Genomic DNA, 20,317 nt, shown 5'->3' with positions numbered 1-20,317 from the left:
TTGTGACCATGAAAAAGCATTATTTTTGTAATCAGAAGTAGACGGTCATTTTTCTGCAGTAGAACTCATAGTATGCTTCGAGTGTACTTCATGTGCAGTATAATTTGGTTGAGTCTAACGCTGCCAAGGGAATTTACATTTGCACGTTTCTTTAAAGTCTTACATGTATATGTGTGCATGCACGTGTGTGTGTGCGTTGCCTCCTACAAATTTTATAAGAAGCTTGGGGTAGGTGTTGTTATTAGCCATTTTCACAGACAAGGAGACTAAAAGATCAGAGATCGTTAAGACTTTGCCTAATGCTTGCTGTAGAGCTTCTCTGTTCTCTGTGCTGATTTCTCAAAAATGTACGGACCACTAATATACTTTCTAAATGTGTAGATCAATTCTATAAGGATACTGAGCAGCAATTGGGATGGTTCCGTGTGGCGAATATGCAAATATGTGCACAGGCATCCCAGTCTCAGTGGGTTCTTTCCCACCACTATAGGAGCATGAGAGCCAAGCAGATGTCCAGATGGAAATTCCTTCACAAGCTGTAACCACAGATATAAACACCTCTCTTAAATGAGGAACATTCTCATGATGTGGTCACTGCAATTTTTTCACCATTTCCCAACACCATTAGGAAACATTCCTCAATCTCACAGACAGTACTTGACGTTTTGTGCTTTTTTTTTTCAATTTGTAAAGATAAGTAGGGGAAGGTAAAGCTGGACAGCTGGGGAGACCACAGTTTCAGTCTGTGTGCGACTTCTCAGCTACCTGCAGTAGGCAACATGCCTTTGGTCCTACTTTCTATCCTCTGGCTCATCACTCCAACTCAAGGTAAGCACCAAAATACTGACATTTTATACAAAAGTCAAATTGCTTAATGCATTTGAAAGTACTCTTGAGAAAATAACATGCTCATATGACCCAAAGATCACTGCATTTTGCTATATTTACTTTATATATACTCCACGCTCATACTCAAGGTGTTATGATTGGTATAATAATTTCATTAGGATGCACCTCAAACTTTACCTCTTAGTCAATATGCTACTAGATCTATAATTTTATTTTCTAAGGCACACAGCCTAAATGACACCAGAGAATTAACTTCCAGACCAGAAATCAAGAATTTCCTCCCCATCTCCAATGTTATCTCGAATAACATTGATATTTTCTACCCCGTAAGGAGACAATCATTTATCCAGACACAATTTGACCAAAAACTGTGCTAGAATGGATAACTCTTAAGTAAAATTAGCATCAAATTAGACATAATTGCAGCATTAAGCAAAATTAAAAATTAATTGGCCAACTGAAAATTTACTAATGGAGTTAAGACTAAAATCTATTAAAATTTATTCTCTTCTAAATCCCACAACTCTTTACATTAATTGGATTCACATTCTCCATCATTAAAAACAATTCCTAGTAATAAATTTATAAATGTGATGAATCCTTTCTAAGATAGCATCGTAGCAGAACTTTGGGGACTGGCTAGGAGAAATTTTTTTACTTGAGAAGTTTCCTTCTGGTTCTTCACATCAGCCAGATGTAAAACTGCTTGGAGTTCCTAAGACTATGCTGTCTGTCAGTGGGAAATTGTCTTTAAGCACAGACATTCATCTTTGAAAATGGGAGCATTTAAAAACAAGACTGACCTTACATCGAACAATTAAAAGAAAAAGTACATAAGGTGTATATGTCATGTTCCTAGACGGGCGCTACATAATTTGGTGTATTTTATGTCATTCAATGTTTACACCGACCTCCGTTTTTTAAATAAGTAACCTGATTGGAAGGAAAAATAGCTTTTGCAAGGTCATTTGGTTAGGACTTAAGACCACATCTTTTGGCTCCAATATCAGCTCTAGGAAATGGTCTATGTAATATTATACCAAGTGTATCAAGAAGGACACTAAGTTCACTTAGTCTACTTGCTATCTGGTTTTCCTACTTGCTATCTGATGCTTTAAAGTTGCTTTGGCAGGGATCACAAAAACTTTGTCTCCCTATGAAATCTGGAGTCTTGAGGGCAAATGCTGATGAGACAAAGAACATAACGGTTCATTGTTACGCTGTGAAAGAAAATAGCGGTCAGCAGGGTCTTCCCTAAGAATGAAGTATTGTCTGTTTATAAAAATTTGATTTTTGGAAGGGGTAGTCTGAGGTTTCACCACAAAGAGAAAAAGACATAGAAAGAAAAAAGGAATCTCTGAGAACACTGAGAGAAAAATCCTCAATTTTGAACCAGACTAGAGAAGAGAAGAGGAGGGAACTGGACTACAAGGAAGGATTCCTGGCTTCCATAATCTCCCACATACTGAGAGATCATCCAACGCATTGCCATATCTTTCCAGAATAGGTAGATAGAGCAAAAGAAAAATTCTTTGTTATCCAAGGTGATAAGGAGAAGGAGGAAGGCGTAACTTGTTTCTCCTAAGGTTTACTTTCTGGACGGGAATTCAGTCTTCCATACCATTTCAACAAAACCAACCAACCCAAACCAAAACAATACCAAAGACTTTAAATGTGTTATATCAATATTACCTCTTTCTCTTTCTAGCAATGGCCATAAAGCAAACACCTGGATTAGAGCTCTATGAAGTAGTTCGCCCTAAAAAACTACACATTTTACACAAAAGGGAGATACAAAACAACCAGACAGAGAATGGCAAAAAGGTAAGTAGTGTGAATGACTATGGGATTTTACAAAGAACCAATTAAGAGCCTCTTCACCCATGGAAGCGATGTCTAATAGTTGACTTTTGAAGCCCATATCCACAGGTCCCCTTTGTCCAGGAAAGAATGCAGGATTTCTCAGAATGCTTTTACAATTAAGCCGTAAGAAGGGAGTTAACTGTTTCACTTGCTCAGAAAGAACAAAGCTGTTTGGACATCTCTCCAAATTTGGAGGATAGGGGGAGAGCATAGAAAGGCAGTCATTTCTAGAAGGTGTTTCTTACCAAGTTCACCAAACTATGTATTCCCCCTACCCTCACCTCCTGTCCCACTGAATTGCCTTTTCCATGGTCATCTTGTCTGTAATGGAGAACTCAACATTATCCCATTAAGTAGCACGATTTACAAAATTTATTAAAGATGGGCGCCTGGGTGCCTCAGTCGGTTAAGCATCAGACTCTTGGTTTTGGCTCAGGTTATGATCTCACAGTTCATGAGTTCCAGCCCTGTATGGGGCTCCATGAGGGCAGTGTGGAGCCTGATTGGGATTCTCTCTCTCCCTCTCTCTCTCTGACCCTCCCCCACTCATTCTCTCTCCTACTCTCTTTCTGTCTTAAAAATAAATTAATTAACTAAAAAATTTTTTTTAATTGATTAAAGACATTGACTCTTCGACTATTACGCTGTTGCAAATATTTGTAACTTTTACTTTTAAAATATTTTTTACTTTATTTAATTCTTAGTAGGTTTTTACTTGGTTTTCTTTAGTATATTTGGTTTGGTTTTAAAATAATAAAAATAGGGGCTCCTGGGTGGCTCAGTTGGTTATGCGACTGACTTCAGCTCATGGTTCATGAGTTCCAGCCCCGCGTCAGGCTCTGTGCTGACAGCTCAGAGCCTGGAGCCTGCTTCCGATTCTGTGCCTCCCTCTCTCTCTGCACCTCCCCTGCTTGTGCTTTGTCTCTCTCTGTCTCTCAGAAAAAGAAATAAATGTAAAAAAAAATTTTAAATAATAAAAATATTAACTTATTATTATACCATTAGTGATCAATTAGGATACATAGGACAGTATAGTGTATAGTAAGGTAAATAATAAATCCTTATCTTACATCTTAGAACTAGTTTAACCTGTGAATATTATTGAATATTATTGAATAATAATAATATTGAATATTATTGCCTATGTTGAATAAGTCTATTACTTATCACCATTACTGCGCTACTGGACTTTTTGTTATTCCATCTTAATGTACAATTTAGGGGCGCCTGGGTGGCTCAGTCGGTTAAGTGTCCGACTTCAGCTCAGGGCACGATCTCATGATCCGTGAGTTCGAGCCCCGCGTCGGGCTCTGTGCTGACAGCTCAGAGCCTGGAGCCCGTTTCAGAGTCTGTGTCTCCCTCTCTCTCTGCCCCTCCCCTGTTCATGCTCTGCCTCTCTCTGTCTCAAAAATAAATAAACGTTAAGAAAAATTTTTAAAAAATGTTCAATTTATGTTTTGTTTTATATATTTTGTATAGATAAAAGAATTATTTTATCCTATATGCATTTGTAATTATTCTTCTATGGATACCACATGTATCATTTATTATAATATAATATAAATTGATATCATTTTTATATCAGACACATAATTGATATCAGAAATATAAATTGATATCATTTTGTTATTAAATATTTTTAGGACAGATATGAACCTGAACTTCAGTATCAGATTACATTAAATGGAGAAGAAGTTGTTCTTCACCTACAAAAAAGCAAGTAAGTTGTACTTCCTGAGTCTAACCAATAGATTATATTAAGAGAATGTGGAAAAATACACCTTCTTGAGACTCTATTTCGTGTGATTTGAGATAGAAGGCATGAAGTATATTGGGTTTTAGATGTTATTAGACTGTGCTAATGTTATCTAAGAAGGTTGATGCTTTCTGAGGAAATTACATGCAAAGTATAAAGAAAGGGAAGAACACAGATAATGCCTTTCTTCCTTCATACTTCCCCTGATTTACTGAAAATCTTTTCTACCCAGATAAACTCAAATCTTTGACGTGACCTCCCATTACTTTTATAAGAACATATGTGGGGCGTCTAGGTGGCTCAGTCAGTTGAGTGTCCAATTCTTGATTTCAGCTCGGGTCATGATCCCAGCGTCATGGGATCAAGCCTCGCATCGGGCTATGAGCTGAGCGTGAAGCCTGCTTGAGATTTTCTGTCTCTCTTCCTCTGCCCCTCTCCGCCTCTGGCGCTCCTTCTCTCTCTAAAAAAAAAGAACATATGTAGGAGTCATTCAGGACACACAGCCCTGAGATAGATCCCTGGGGATGGGGCTCTACCAAGTTCTACCTCTGTCAGTAAACTTCTCCCTGAATACAATGGTCTTTTATGCATATTTGTGACGCAACACCCTTCAGAGACCCTGTGGCGACTGTGTCTTTGCTGTGAAGAATCTAAAAATAACCCATTTGAGGATAGAGAATTTGCAGCTGAAAAGTATCTGGAGGTATTTCTTCCCTTGGATCTAGTGGGTATAACTAAGGCTTTGATTGGCTTCAGCAGCAGAGTTCCAATGTTAGAAAAGAATCAGTGGGTCAGAATGTTCTTTCTCATCATAGACATAATCATTCTTTTTGTGCTGCAATGCATTTCAAGAACATTAGCCCTTATTACCACCTTACGTGTATCATGCAACTTTTTGAACTTTGCAGACATCTCTTGGGGCCAGACTACACCGAAACGTATTACTCACCCGGAGGGGAGAAAATTACTACAAGCCCTCAGAACATGGTAAGTTCTGAATGCTTTCTGGGACTTTTTCTGGGATCTACTATTTATGTTGTACGATGCACAGATGCAAGGGCAAATAAAAAAGAAATCGAAGGACTAGGAACAAAGGTGCTCATCTATGACCAATGAGAGAACAAATGAAAAAATCATAGTCAGCTTTTTAGAAAGGTAAGGATACAGTAGGAGGCTTCCAAGTATTATATTTGTAGAAGCAACTACCAGTCCACTTTCCCTTAGACCATCTTATCAAAAAGTTAGAAATATCTTTCCCAGTAGCTGCTTGAAAAGTCATGTAGCCATTTATTATTTTTGAACAATCTATGCATATATCCTGAGGTCAGTAATGGGACATCAATTATTTAATTCATATAACACCTCGTTAAACCACCATGCTATAGATAATGCCAAGGCCTAGAGGTCAAACATCCAAAATCAATGCCAAGGGAAGGGCAGGAAGAGAACACAGAAAGACTCAATCATGGAGTATTAAGAAGTTAAATGAGTTTCTCAGAGCCGCTCTCCTTGGGCACCCAAAACATGTCTCTATAAAAAGACAAAACTTCTGTAATAAAATGGTTCTTTGTTCCCTTCTCACATCAAGACTCTCACTTCAAGGATATCTTGATTTTTGCTAATATTTAAATTAATTCAGGCTCAAATGTGAATGGCTGATGGCATATTAATTTGGTACTTTTTCCAAATCCTCTACAAGAAAATGTTTATGATGACAAGGTTTCTTCCAAATGCAAGAAAAACATAGATGGAATTTCAGACCCTGAGACCAGTTTATTTTGAACAAGAGTTTCTTCAATGGCTTTGTTGGATCGTTCTACATAAGGGACCCCCTACTTTGCTCATATGGAGCATGAACCATGTCTGAATCTCTAGTTGTAGACAGATTCTCTGTGGTTTTAATGCTGGTAAAGGGATTCCACTAGCACACAAATTAAAACGATGAGTTGGACCAGCTAATATGAGGGGCTCAGGAGTGGTAGTGTGGCTTCTTGAGGAGCCTGGTATCTAGAAAAATGCTTTCCTCATTTTATACACATGTGACACACAGTGTCTTAGGGACTCAGCACAGGGAAGCCAAATTCTCAAAAGTTGGTCCTCCAACTTGAGAGCTCTCTGGGAGCATCGTCGATCCCAGGGAGACTCGCCAGTGTCCAAGATGCAGTGTCCAAGTTCACCATGAGCCCACTTAGGTTCATACTCCCTGGACTTTTCTTTTGTGCCATGAATGCCAGAAAGAGAACATCGCCGTCAAAGATGGAGTTTCCAGGGTGAGTAGTGGAGCAGTTCATAAAATCTCTGAAGTTCTCACTGTTTTTGTGTCTGGGAACTGGTCTGGCCACTGCCACTAGGTGAAGAACTTTCCTACATATTCAAAATAACAGCTTTCAGCCCAACTGTGATACATTTATTCTTACAGTTTAAAAAAAATGTGTATATTTCTCGTTTCCAACTTTAGGAGCATTGCTACTATAAAGGACACATCCTCAATGAAAAGGATTCTGTTGCCAGCATTAGTCTTTGTGATGGGTTGAGGTGAGAGCCATTTGCAAAAATATTAAACAGCAAGCACCATTCTAATGGCACAGAACTGAGTCTTCCTGGAAATCATGTCTTCCTATCTTGGTAAAATCTCCTGCAGGGGTAAAACGCTATTAAAATGAAGAGTCAGGTATCACTTTTGGAATCATTTTATAATCGGTTAAAAATTATGCTGAACGTAATTTTGAGAGTGTATGTGTGCGCACGTGCACTTGTGTGTGGGATATTTCTGTTTGCAAAGATAATTCTTGCCAGTTTGGAAAAATTTGAGAAGTAAGAAAAAGCACCACCACCAACAAAAAAATAACCACTGCAAAACTGTGCTTATAAGTGACACTGTCATTAACTATTTGTCATGCTTGCAGCCTTTGTGCATATAGACATATATTTTCATCATGTGATGTCACAAGCCTCTTCCCATATCACCAAATATCACATATCACCCATATCACATATCACCCATCACGTATCACCCATATCACTAGCCTCTTCCCATATCACATCTGCATTCATAAATGTAATGTTTGATGACTATCTATGTTGTATTTGTCACATTCCATCATATGAATTCACTTTATGTTTCTGAATTGATTTTCTTACCAAAAAAGAACACTTCTCTAAGTTATTACTCGTTCCAACCTATTCCTCTGGCTGATTTGCTCATCATTTTTTCTCTTCCCTGGGGTTCTTAGTATGTCAATACTCTTTTACTCCATCTTCCATTATATTCCTAGGAGCTTTCAAGAAATATTTGTTAAGTGGATCAATGAACTATGGACAAACATTCCCTGAGCTTATGCTCTGAATGTCAAATCCTTTGGGACAGCTTCATCTGAGCAATTCTTGTTTAGAATTTTCTAGTAAATAATATAACCCTCATTTGACGATTGACAAGTATGGATTATAATTTAAATTAGCAAAAGTTAGCTGGAAGGCCTATGAATGAAAACTGTGTGTGTGAGCTTAGGATTTAGGGAGAGGTATACTCCATTCTGGTCAGTTTTGTGACTGTGTGGCAGAGAATCTTGAAATACGATTCTCTGTGTTTCACAGAGGATACTTCGCGTATCATGACCAAAGATACATGATAAAGCCTCTGAAAAGTACAGACCAAGAAGAACATGCTGTGATCACATATAACCAGGAAGAGCTTGACCTGGCTAATCACACCTGTGGTGTAAGAAGTGTTGGCAAGAAACAAGGCCATATTCGAACCTCTAGGTCACTCAATAGGCCGGAGGTAAGCGTAGCTTTCCTATGTCATCATTTCTTCCACTGTCTCAGCAATGATGTATGATATACCATTGTGTTCAACAGTTACTGCTATAGGTAAAGGCTATAATTCATTTACTTATTCTTTGATGGAATTTCCCCCTGGCAAAAAAAAATATTGTAAGTTTTTCCAGTCTTTAGGATAAAGACGGTTATTAATGATGTTATTTTACTCTTTGTAAAGCAGGAAGACTTTCTTCAGGCTGAGAAATACATTGATCTCTTTTTGGTGCTGGATAATGCCTTCGTGAGTATAAAATATGGGTGCTTCTGGGGCAGTTAGGTCAACTGTTAAGATTTCTCGGGGCGCCTGGGTGGCTTGGTCGGTTAAGCGTCCGACTTCGGCTCAGGTCATGATCTCACAGTCCGTGAGTTCGAGCCCCGCGTCGGGCTCTGTGCTGACAGCTCAGAGCCTGGAGCCTGTTTCAGATTCTGTGTCTCCCTCTCTCTCTGCTCCTCCCCTGTTCATGCTCTGTCTCTCTCTGTCCAAAAATAAATAAATGTTAAAAAAAATTTAAGATTGCTTATCCAGTGAACACAAGCCATAAGCTCTTCTAGCTGAAAACTCAGGCCCTGCCCACCTGAATGTCATGTCTTTTCCACCTGCCTTGTGGGCAATGGTTGTCACTTACCCACCCCCTTTAATATCCACCTGCTGCCAGTATATTCAGATATCGGAAGCATACTCAATACCAGATAGCTCCAAGAAATCAACTATAATCATGAAAAATTTAAAGAATGGGTTATTAAAATATTTTTTAAATTCTCACTCCGTTATGTAAACATAAAGCAGATACAAAACTATATATATATTTTATAAATTATATTTATATTTATACAAGTACTAGAATCTGTGATTCTGGCTTAGCCAATACTGCTTTATAATCAAATTTTAATGTTGTTGAATTGGTTAGAAACATTGAAATTGTTCATTTGATTTCTTCATCCTTACAAATGAAAACCACTGAACACTAAAGAATTCTTATGTTTAGAAAGAATTTGTTGAAACACAGAGTGTTATATAAGTCAGACATGAATGAATACACGTTTACTTATGTTGAAATTTGTAATTTTTCTTAAAATGTTAAATTCTGTGCCACATCCACTTTATTTTTTAATCGTGTTCACATTTTGTATTTTACAGTACAACATATATAAGGGGAATCTAACTTTGATAAGAAGCTTTTTGTTTGATGTGATGAACCTACTCAATGTGGTAAGATATTTGCCCTGTAAACATGCATTTCCACATAGAAGCCTGGGGACTCGCCACAGAAGGAGTTTTCGCCAAAGAAGGAGTTGGGAGGGTCACAGTGGCTTGACATCAGCAGTTTTGGGAAACTCAGCGGGCAAGGATCAACAAGGTAATATCACATACATTGTAGCAAAGGCAACTTCTAGGATTTCTATTTTCAAAGTAGGATACACTTATCCATCAGTGGTGATCAGCACAAGATCTAAGATAATAAAGAAACCGTAAACATTTTCATGAAAAAAAGACGCTCTTCCCACAGATCTATAAAACAATAGATGTTCAAGTGGCGTTGGTGGGTATGGAAATCTGGTCTGACGCTGATAAGATAAAGGTGGTACCCAACACAGGTGCCACCTTTAACAACTTTCTGAATTGGCATCGTTCCAACCTGGAGAAAATGAAGATACACGATCATGCACAGCTACTCAGGTGAGCACGTGCTGGCCAGGGCAAGGCGTAGGTAGGCAGGGTGGATAGTTATCCCCAACGGCTCTTGGTAGAGGTTTCTGTTCAATGCTATCTCCCCAAGCCGTTGTCGGGGAACCTGAAGTTCTACCGTTAGGAATTCACCTGTAAGAATGTAGAGACCCATGTCGGGTCACTAAAATGGACTCCTGGATGTGGGATAACCATCTGTGATCGTACAATGCTGTGGAATAGCAGAAGACTTTCTGGGGCCTACTGAATATGAAAAGGGTAGAGAAACAGGAAATCTAGAGCATAATTGACAAAAGCTAATGGTTCCAAAGACGTACGTTGTGAGAATATGCCTGTAACTTTCACACAGTGGAATTGACTTCACCAATCGACGTGTAGGAATGGCAGCCACGAATTCCTTGTGCTCCCCATCTTCAGTTGCTGTTATTGAGGTTGGTAAACTCATAGTAAGGCTCCCTGTGGTTCCGTATCCTCTATGATAGACCAGAATAATGCCTTCTACAGAGTTAGCACAACAAACATTTGCTGAGTCAGTAAATAAAAGTAGAAATTAACCTACTGGTAGATCATTACACTGAAGCTCCTTTAGATTATACAATAGAATATTTCCTTAGACTGGCCCTCCCAGAAGTATTCATTCTTTAGTTGGCATTAGGGAGTAAAAACAGGAAATTGGAACAGAAAGGGAACCAAGATGCCCTTTGTGGCCTGAGCCAACTTCAAATTAATCATCTTCAGTATCAATGGCCAGAGAGGTCAGTCAAGGTGCATTTTGGTGTCATTTGGCCAAGCGTTACCAATGCCAACCATTCTGGCAATTGTTCGTGGAGGGCTTTGAAAACATAGTATTGTACCTCCTGTGAAGAACGTAATTACTTCAATTTAATCATGGTTTACCGAGAACTCCTCATTAGCTCAGCAAGTATTTATTGAGCACTGACTAGATGGTTGGATTCACAGGAGCCAACCAGTTCAAATGTCAGTTCAACATTTTATGATAGCCAATGGCAGGGAAAAGAGCTTAATGACTCATTATTTTTCATCTGTCAAACTATTTTCTTTAGCTAGGAAATAACTAAATATCGTAAGTAATAGATGTTTTTGGTTTTTTTTTTTTTTTTTTTTTTTTTTTGCTTCTTTCTAGGCTAAGAAAAAGAATAGTGTGTCTCTTGTAGGAGTGATGTCACATGAATTAGGTCATGTCCTTGGTATGCCTGATGTTCCCTATTACACCAAGTGTCCCTCAGGGAGTTGTGTGATGAATCAATATCTGAGGTGAGACTTTGTCACGCTTGAGAAAAAAATATATATATTTCTTAAATTTTAAAGAATTCAGATACAGTCAATATAGTGAATGGATTCTTGTGTTTTGGGGGCTTTTGTTTGTTTTGTTGTTTTTTGGTTTTTTGGTTTTTTTTGTTTTTTTACTAAGGGCTGTGAATCCCGTTAATTCACACTCCAACCTATTGATGCACAGGTTTTACTAGCTTATCGGGGCTCATTACTTCAGATTTCCAAATATGCCAAGTTAGAGATTATGAGTATGGTAACCATGTTATTTTAACTTAAAAGACTTTTTAATGACCAAGATATGGAAGCAACCTACATGTCAATCAATAAGTGAGTGCATGGGGCGCCTGGGTGGCTCAGTCGGTTAAGCGTCCGGCTTCGGCTCAGGTCATGATCTCGCAGTTCGTGAGTTCGAGCCCAGCCTCAGGCTCTGTGTTGACAGCTCGGAGCCTGGAGCCTGTTTCGGATTCTGTGTCTCCCTCTCTCTCTCTGACCCTCCCCCATTCATGCTCTGTCTCTCTCTGTCTAAAAAATAAATAAACGTTAAAAAAAATTAAAAAAAAATAAGTGAATGGATATATATACATACATATATATATACATATATATATACAATATAATGAAATATTACTCAGACATTAAGAAGAATGAAATCCTGCCATTCATGTTATTGACATGAATGGCAGGATTTCATTCTTCTTAATGGATGGATTTAGAGGGTATTGTGCTAAGTGAAATAAATCAAACAGAAAAAGACAAATATCATATTATTTTACTTATAAATGGAATTTAAAAATCAAAACTAAGGAACAAACTAATAAATGAATAAACTAACAAACAGACAAAACCAGAAATATATTCATAAATACAGAGAACAAACTGGTGGCTGCCAGAGAGGGGAGGGGAGGGGGATGGGAAACATAGATGAAGGGGATTAAGATGTACCTACTTATTATTATTAAATAGGAATATATTTTCTTAAAATATCTAAGTAAGATGATGACATCTAAGTAAGTAAGTCAGTAAGATGATGACAACATTCTTATATATCCCCATCACTAATCACTCCATCCATTTTTATGTTATTATTAATTACCTTCTAATGCCAGGAAATTTGCAAGGACTTGGGATAGAAAAATGAAAAAAAAATACTTTGTTCTTAAAAGTGGTCATGAATAGGAAGAGAAATATGCTCATAGAATTGGCTCATTCATCACTCTTGCCATTTAGGACAGTACGGAATCCACACAGGAATTTAAATTCTTCCAGTTCTGCAAGCTCAGTCTAGGAAAACAATTTTCCAACTAGCATAGTATTTACGCCCTTTTGCCCTTCACATATAACATAGTACTGTCCTAAACAAATACTGAATTTGGAATTTCCATTGAACCTGGGGATATAGTTAGACAAATCAGTTTCTCACTATATATCATGACTTTTCTTCTGGTTACAGCTCAAAATTCCCAAAAGATTTCAGTACATCCTGCCGTGCACATTTTGAGAAATACATTTTATCTCAAAAACCAAAGTGCCTGCTACAAGCACCAATTCCTAAAAATATAATAACAAAGCCAGTGTGTGGGAACCAACTTCTGGAAGTAGGAGAAGATTGTGATTGTGGCCCTCCTAAGGTAGGAAAATATCCACGGTTTGAAATTTATTATAGAGTTATTGCAACATGAGAATTATGCTGTTTTCTTTTCCTTCTTTAAAAATGTTCTTTTGGAAAGTCTTTCTAAAGATAAGCTTGGCATCACAGTAAAAAAGTGGGCTTGTGTTTTTTTTTTAATTTTAATTTTAATTTTATTTTATTTTTTATTTTTTTATTTTTATTTTTTATTTTTTTATTTTTATTTTTTATTTTTATTTAAAAAAATTTTTTTAACGTTTATTGATTTTTGACACAGAGAGAGACAGAGCATGAACAGGGGTGGGTCAGAGAGAGAGAGGGAGACACAGAATATGAAACAGGCTCCAGGTTCTGAGCTGTCAGCACAGAGCCCGATGCGGGGCTCGAATCCACAGACTGTGAGATCATGACCTGAGCCGAAGTCGGATGCTTAACCGACTGAGCCACCCAGGCGCCCCTGTGCTTGTGTTTTTAATACCGATTTTAGACATATTTTGAAAGGCATTTCAAAAGCCAGGATACACTTATGACATGATTATATAAAGCTCAATGTAAAGAAGTAAATCATTAACTATAACATGTCATTTATAATCTTTCCTAGATATATTAGTCAGAAATCCTTAAATCACCTCAAGTCACAGTTGATCATTTGTTAAGCAAAACCAATTACAGATCTAGACGTAACTTCTTTCCATAGAGAGAGCTGGCCTTCCCTCAACAAGCCAGTGTATAAACCAAGCAGTAAATGAAACAGGGAAGGAAAAAAAAGAGAGAGAGAAAATTGCATAAGCCTGTAGAAAATTAGCTGTTAATATAAAATGTCTGAGATAATTACTATAATTCTGCTAATCTTTACAAAAATCTGACCCCTGTCGGGCATCAGTGTCTCTGAAAGAATATTTGCCAGCTATCCCACATTAAATCCCACGTTCCATACATAAACACGTTCATAATCGCCCTATGCCTCTGCTATTAATGTAGACATTTTAAGCTGTCGAATTACATTAGAACATTTCATGGTGTAACAATCATTTGTAAAGGATATTATAAATATTCTTTTAATGGTAATGAGAAATGAAATTTTACAAATAATGTGGTGCTTTATAATGAGTTAGCTTTAAGTTTATCTCATTCCCACCTTGCTTACACTCTAGTAAACCTGCTTGGGTAGAAGACAATTGAAATCATTTACGGTCTTAGGTGCTTCTAATGTCAGCAGGTGCATGGCATATAGTCAGTGCACACAGACAGAGAGATGAGAGAGAGAGAGAAAACACTGTCTATATTATGTGAAAGATCTAATATTCTTTAAGTGTATCAGCCAACTCCTATATTGTTTCCATTTTGTGTTGATTTTCTTCCTTAAGAGTGGAATACAACTAGGAAGTCAAGCTTATGAACAACTGAATTTTTCAACAGCTGTTTCCTATCCAAAAAGTAGTATATAACCTTTATATAGTATTTTTTAGTGAATAGTCCTATTTTCTATGATCTAATATGCTATTTCACTGTTTTGATCTACATATTTAAGCCTTTTTCTAGATCTTAAAAATAACCATAGTATCCATCGGTCTAAATGTTATCACAGCATCATGCTATTTTAATGACTGTGACTATGCAATGCATTTTAATACCTTCAGTGGCGAGTGTGTTTACTTTTTCTTTTTAGTTTATTTATTTATTTTGAGACAGAGAGAGACTCAGAGAGCACAACTGGGGGAGGCAGAGAGAAAAGGAGAGAGAGAGAGAGAGAGAGAGAGAGAGAGAGAGAGACAGAATCCCAAGCAGGTTCCATGCTGTCAGCACAGAGACTGATGTAGGCTCGAACTCACCAACTGTGAGATTATGACCTGAGCTGAAACCAAGAGTTGGACACTTAACTGACGGAGCCACCCAGGCACCCTAAATGTGTTGATTTTGGGGGTGGGATTTGTGTAGTCATTCCTCAGTGTTCATTCTTCCATATAATTCTTGGTATTTTGTCAGTTTTCCCACAAATAGAATTGGGATTCTGATTGAAATGCATGAAATTCGTATTTCACTCCGAAGGCCACTGCCACTTCCACAGTATTATTGTTTTAGACTAGTTGCGTTTTGAGTTTCTCAGGACAGTTAAATATAAAGTTCTTCTTGTAGCTCTTACTTTATTCTGAAAGCTTCTTCTGAAGTATTTTCTATTTTTCTTTTTTCTATTAGTATGTGTAATGTTTACTTTTTTATATTAGGTGATTTATTACTTTTTTAATGTTATTTTATTATCTTAAAGAGCTATCTTAGTGACTCATCCAATGTTTTTCGAGTTGATTCTCTATTTTTTACCAGGTCAAATATTTTATTACATACAAGAGATGAAAATGTGATTTATACTTTCCAGTTATTGTTACATTTTCATATCTTTTCTTTCTCTCATAGCATGTCAGAATTTCCATAAAAATATAGACTATCAATAATCCATGTCTTACTGTTTATTTTATTGGATATATTTTTGCTATTTATCAGATAGATTTTCTTTCTTTCTAAATTATCTTTATTTTCTAATCTTTGCCATCTATCACAATAATATTAGTTTTTTTCTACCCTCAGTCTCTTAATATGATGGATTATATTACTTTATTCTGTATAGTTGAGGCACCCTTGTACTTTTGGTGAAAAAAAAACACCCAGCATCATTGTAATGGAGAGTTATTATATTAATAAACTGGTGTTTTACTAATATTTTATTCAAGCTTTTGTACTTCTATTCGTAAATGAGAATTGGGTGTGCATACGCGTGTGTGTACGTGTGTGTGTGTGTGAGTATTCATTACCAACTCTCATTACCAGAATTATGGAGGCTTAGTAAAATAACTTGAGAATTAACATTTTTTCCCCTACCTTCAAATAGTTTGAGTAGTAGAGAAGTATTCTCCCTTGAACTTTTAAATTAACTTACACGTAACACCAGCTAGACCAAATTTATTTGTGGTAATTCTTGGATAATTCTTTTTTTGTCCTTTTAAGAAGTGGTTTTCATTGGACTTAACATGTTTTTCTACTATGACATTTCCTTGGTCATCTCCTCTGTAATTTGTAGAGCAGAGTAATTTAGCTTAAAAAGTGAAATTTCTTTGCCATCTTGTACTAAAAATTGTATGAACCTAGTGTGTAGGAAGAAATGCTGAACCAACTTTCCCTGTCTGTGTGCTTTAAAGAAATGTTCCAATCCTTGCTGTGAGGCCATGACCTGTAAATTAAAATCTGAAGCTGATTGTAGAGGAGCCACTCTGAACCATATCATGTAAGACCCTTTTTTTCATTCTTTGTTCCCAAATATGTTCTCATTTTTATTTCAGAGATGAGAAAGATGGGCCACTAAGTTCTATAATACAAGAAAACACAACTCACTTTATATTTTCGTTTAATTCATTTGTTAAAATTTATTTTATTTATTTATTTTTTTACTGCACATTTTTCAAATGACTCCATTTCAGAAAGAAAAAAAAAAACCCCACCATATTGAACAAAAACAACTTAGGGTTTCGTGTCTACTAATATACTAATGAGAAAAGTGGCTATGTGGTCATCTGGGAGTTTAAGACGGCTTCAGTCTATGCTAAAACCTATGAATTTCTCTTAGGTAGTGATGAGTTTAATACAAACTAAGATGAGAGTAAGAAAAGTTCATTTTTAAGAAGCCTCTTTTATTCTTGGTAAAGAGCTGATAGTTGTAATTTACAAGGTAGTCAGAAAATTAATAATATTTAAGAACATACTACACCATTTGGTGACATTTCTATTAAGGTGTCTCAATAAGCTATCATCCATGTATTATTTTTGTGTTTTATAGAACCCTACGTGAGTTGGGCTAGGGAACCCAACTGGTCCGACTGAATATGGTATTTGTTTCAGTGAAAAATAGTCCCTGAGCAATGAAAAAATCATAAATGGGGAAAAACTCAGGATAAAATACATGGAAAATATTAATCCTGCCCACCCCCATCCCTGAGTCTTTTCTGGAGTTAAACCTGTGGAGAGATTATAAAGGGAATAATCAACTCAGACACCATCAACTATCACTTCCTTAAGAAAAAAAACAGCGAGGTTCTAAGATCAGGAACAATACTCATTTCTTCAGCCAGCCTCATTTAACAAGGCCTGCTCAACCTGACATGTGATCCCCTCGGCAGGGAGTTCTGGAAATCCTGCCCAGCTTCTTATACTGTCACAGAGACCAAAACCTTAGCATCTCAGAAGATATCCATTCAACTCCTTAGGGACTTGGGATGCTAGGTGGGCATGTTCCATTACTGGGAAGATTGACAATCTATTATCATGGAAAGGAAATTGGGTTTGGAGTCGGGAAACCATTTTTCTTAGTTCGGCCCCAAACTAGCTGTGGGACTTCAAGCCTAGTTACTTAATTTGTTTTCTCACCTGTGAAATGGACCTAATGCTGTTCTCACTCAGGAGGGTCATTAGTATGACTTACATTTTATAAATGTTAATTATCGATGTTACATAATATTTTATAATTTATAATAACCATGATTTCCAATTTTTTTTCTTTTAATCAGACAGTGAATCAAAAAATCTCCTTCACTGAGATGCTACTTGCCGGGACAAGAATCAAGAGATCTAAACTCACCAGAAATCTTGTGTATTTTCACTGTTGCATTTAGATATATTTTGCTTTCCATTTGGAATTGTACTTCTTCTATTTTTATCAGCCTAGCCAACAGGTAAATGGAGGAATTCAGAGAAATTGCCTGTTTTCTAAAGCCTGATCTTTAATGTATTTTTAAGGATGGTGAGGCTAACTCTGCTCTTTGGGGAACAAAGGAAATTAGCCTTTGACCAAAACGCCTCAAGGTGCCGCCGAATTAAACAGGCTCAATTGAGAACTGTGAAGCTACAAGTGAATGACATTTTTACCCCAGTCTCATTTTGCTTGTGTAGCCCATGGCAGAGCAAGTCCACTCGATGAGAGAAGCTTTGGCAGAAGAAGGGAGAACAGAATTCACGTGTCATTTTATTACCCTTCAGTATTCTACTTATCTTGTTCTTAGAAGTGTGGTATTTGTCCATATCATGTCAAGACTAATTACATAGAAACATATTGCATTTTATCATGTATGATCCTTTCTCACCATCACATGTAATGCTAATTTTGAGAAGGCTTCATGCTCACATTTTGATTTACTATCAAAGAATGTTTTATTCATCCATTGATGGAATATACACCTTACTGTCAATGAATAAAACCGCAAATGTTTGAGACTTTTCTGTGCAGTCATTTTTTTTAAGTGTATTTATTAATTTTGAGAGAGAGAGAGAGAGAGAGAGAGAGAGAGAGAAAGCACACAAGCAAGGGAGGGGCAGAGAAAGAGGGAAAGAGAGAATCCCAAGCAGGTTCTGCACTGTCAGCACAGAGCTGGACACGGGGCTTGAACTCGAACCAGGACATCATGACCTGAACCGAAACCAGGAGTAGATGCTTAACCGACTGAGCCACTGTGTGGCGCCGCTTTGTGGTGATTTTCAAGCATGAGTTTTTTCAACCTTCCGTGTAGGTTTGCGTTAGGTGTTAAAGCCTCACATATTTAGACTATTTTTTCCTACAGTCCTCTAACAGTGTTGCCATAGATAACCAGGCATCACAGTGTGGAGATGAGATGGGGAGATGTGGAGATGAGATGAAGGTCACATCATCTTTTAATGTTCACAGTGAAATGACTTGAGGTCAGCCACGTGAGACTGGACTTCTTCCTGAGGTTTCTGTATTCAAATGCTTTTTAACAGTTACTCCAAACATTACTCAAAATTCCATTGATGCTTATACTAGGAGAACAAGAATTTAAACACACTTCTAAAGATTGAGCTTTGAAAAGAACAGCCTTCCAGAAAGCCCTGCTTACTGGTGTTGACTGTCTTGCCATTATTGGTGGGTTTGGCATTAGCTGGGCTACAGATAAAGCTGCATGTGCGATATCACTGAAAGCCATGAAACAGTCCCAAGGCATGAATCGTCCATATTTTCATTGTCCGCTGGTCTGATACAAATTTCCAGCCAATTCCTCCAAGGCCAAAGGGTTTTTTTTTTGGCATACTTCCCTCCCCTACCTCCTACTCAGGTAAAGGTTTCTTATAGTAAAACTGTCTGAGCTGCAAAAATTATAGACAGTGCCATGCTGGAAACAGTGAGTAGGTGAGTGCCAATTGTTAGATTTTCGGGACTATTATGAGCTGGTTATGAAACCCAGCCGTTACTCAAAAGCAACCTGTATAACCGTAACTGTATACACCTGCTCCATGTTCAGTGATGTCATATTGGTAGCTTGAGATAGACCGTGGTGGGAAAATTTTATTACAGAAAGAAGCAAATGCTACGAATCAATTGATTTGCTTATTGTTTATACATAAGAAAGTGACGCAAAAGTGTTTGTAATGCAGAGTGAATTTTTAAAAATGAGTCTTTGTAGCAATTATGATGTGAATCATACAAAAACCTGAGATAATGCTCTTTCAGTATTTGAAAACGATTGTCGAATTTGTTGCTCGCATCTTTGACATAGGAGTGAAATTCCAATATACATCTTTGTCGTTTTGATTTCACTCATTTGCAGCGAAAGCATTCTGTGAGAATCTAGTGATGGTATGGAATTTACAACAAAGAATTATCATATGTTTTATTATCTTAAAATTATATGCCACATATCCTTTATATGAATAACATTTATAGTAAACGTATGTATTTATGTGCATACATGCATTTGTTATTCCAGAGAGTCAATTATTAAAAAGTTACCAGCATACGACTGATGAGAGGACTTAAAACAAAGTTTTTAAGTCATATACATGCAGCCATTTCTCCAAAGCACAATGGTGTATTCAGAATGGCCAGGTCATGGAATAGGTTGGATTCTATTAGCCTAGAAATATGATCACCAACCCGACTCCACTCTTTTCTACCCTACTGAGTAAATCCAGGTACATAATCGTGTCCTTGTCTCTTTTTTTTTTTGTCCAAAAGATCCCTTGTGTTTTTCTGAAATTTGTTTTAATCAAGGCTACTCCAGCCTATACAACATGGACTTATATCTATAAATCTCAAAGACAAGGAGTCAGGATTCTGATTCTTTTCCACCTTCAAAGAATGTTCTACCGCAGTTACTTGAGACAGTATAAGATATATGGGCTGGGGAGTGAGGTACAGAGGGCACTTTCAAATTCTAATTAGTGGCATCCAAGCGTCAAAAACTGGATGGCTCAGTCAGTTGAGCTTCTGACTTCAGCCCAGGTCATGGTCTCCTTGTTTGTGAGTTCAAAGCCCCGCATCGGGCTCCGTGCTGACAGCTCGGAGACTGGAGCCTGCTTCCGATTCTGTGTCTCCCTCTCTCTCTCTGCCCCTTCCCCACTCATGCTCTGTCTCTCTCTGTCAAAAATA

The 20,317-nt window shown here is 37.3% G+C and overlaps 1 protein-coding gene across 2 annotated transcripts; it reads left to right on the top strand.

The window, feature by feature from the left end:
• The first annotated feature begins 670 nt into the window (after positions 1 to 670).
• ADAMDEC1 (ADAM like decysin 1) lies at positions 671 to 18,150 on the top strand. Of its 2 annotated transcripts, none has more exons than XM_053216414.1 (14): positions 671 to 828; positions 2,558 to 2,673; positions 4,356 to 4,432; positions 5,377 to 5,455; positions 6,927 to 7,003; positions 8,063 to 8,249; positions 8,466 to 8,528; positions 9,426 to 9,497; positions 9,796 to 9,965; positions 10,324 to 10,405; positions 11,119 to 11,249; positions 12,718 to 12,895; positions 16,086 to 16,171; positions 17,452 to 18,150. In XM_053216414.1, exons 1-14 carry the CDS (start codon positions 780 to 782, stop codon positions 17,474 to 17,476), a joined length of 1,392 nt encoding a protein of 463 aa, XP_053072389.1. In that variant the 5' UTR covers positions 671 to 779; the 3' UTR covers positions 17,477 to 18,150. The 2 variants fall into 2 exon arrangements, with proteins under 2 accessions (XP_053072389.1, XP_026933290.1); XM_027077489.2 differs by having other exon boundaries at positions 17,448 to 18,150.
• Positions 18,151 to 20,317: the final 2,167 nt, after the last annotated feature.

Source organism: Acinonyx jubatus, chromosome B1, assembly GCF_027475565.1.
Source record: "Acinonyx jubatus isolate Ajub_Pintada_27869175 chromosome B1, VMU_Ajub_asm_v1.0, whole genome shotgun sequence".
Lineage (NCBI taxonomy): Eukaryota > Metazoa > Chordata > Mammalia > Carnivora > Felidae > Acinonyx > Acinonyx jubatus.
This window is presented reverse-complemented; position numbering and strand designations above follow the sequence as displayed.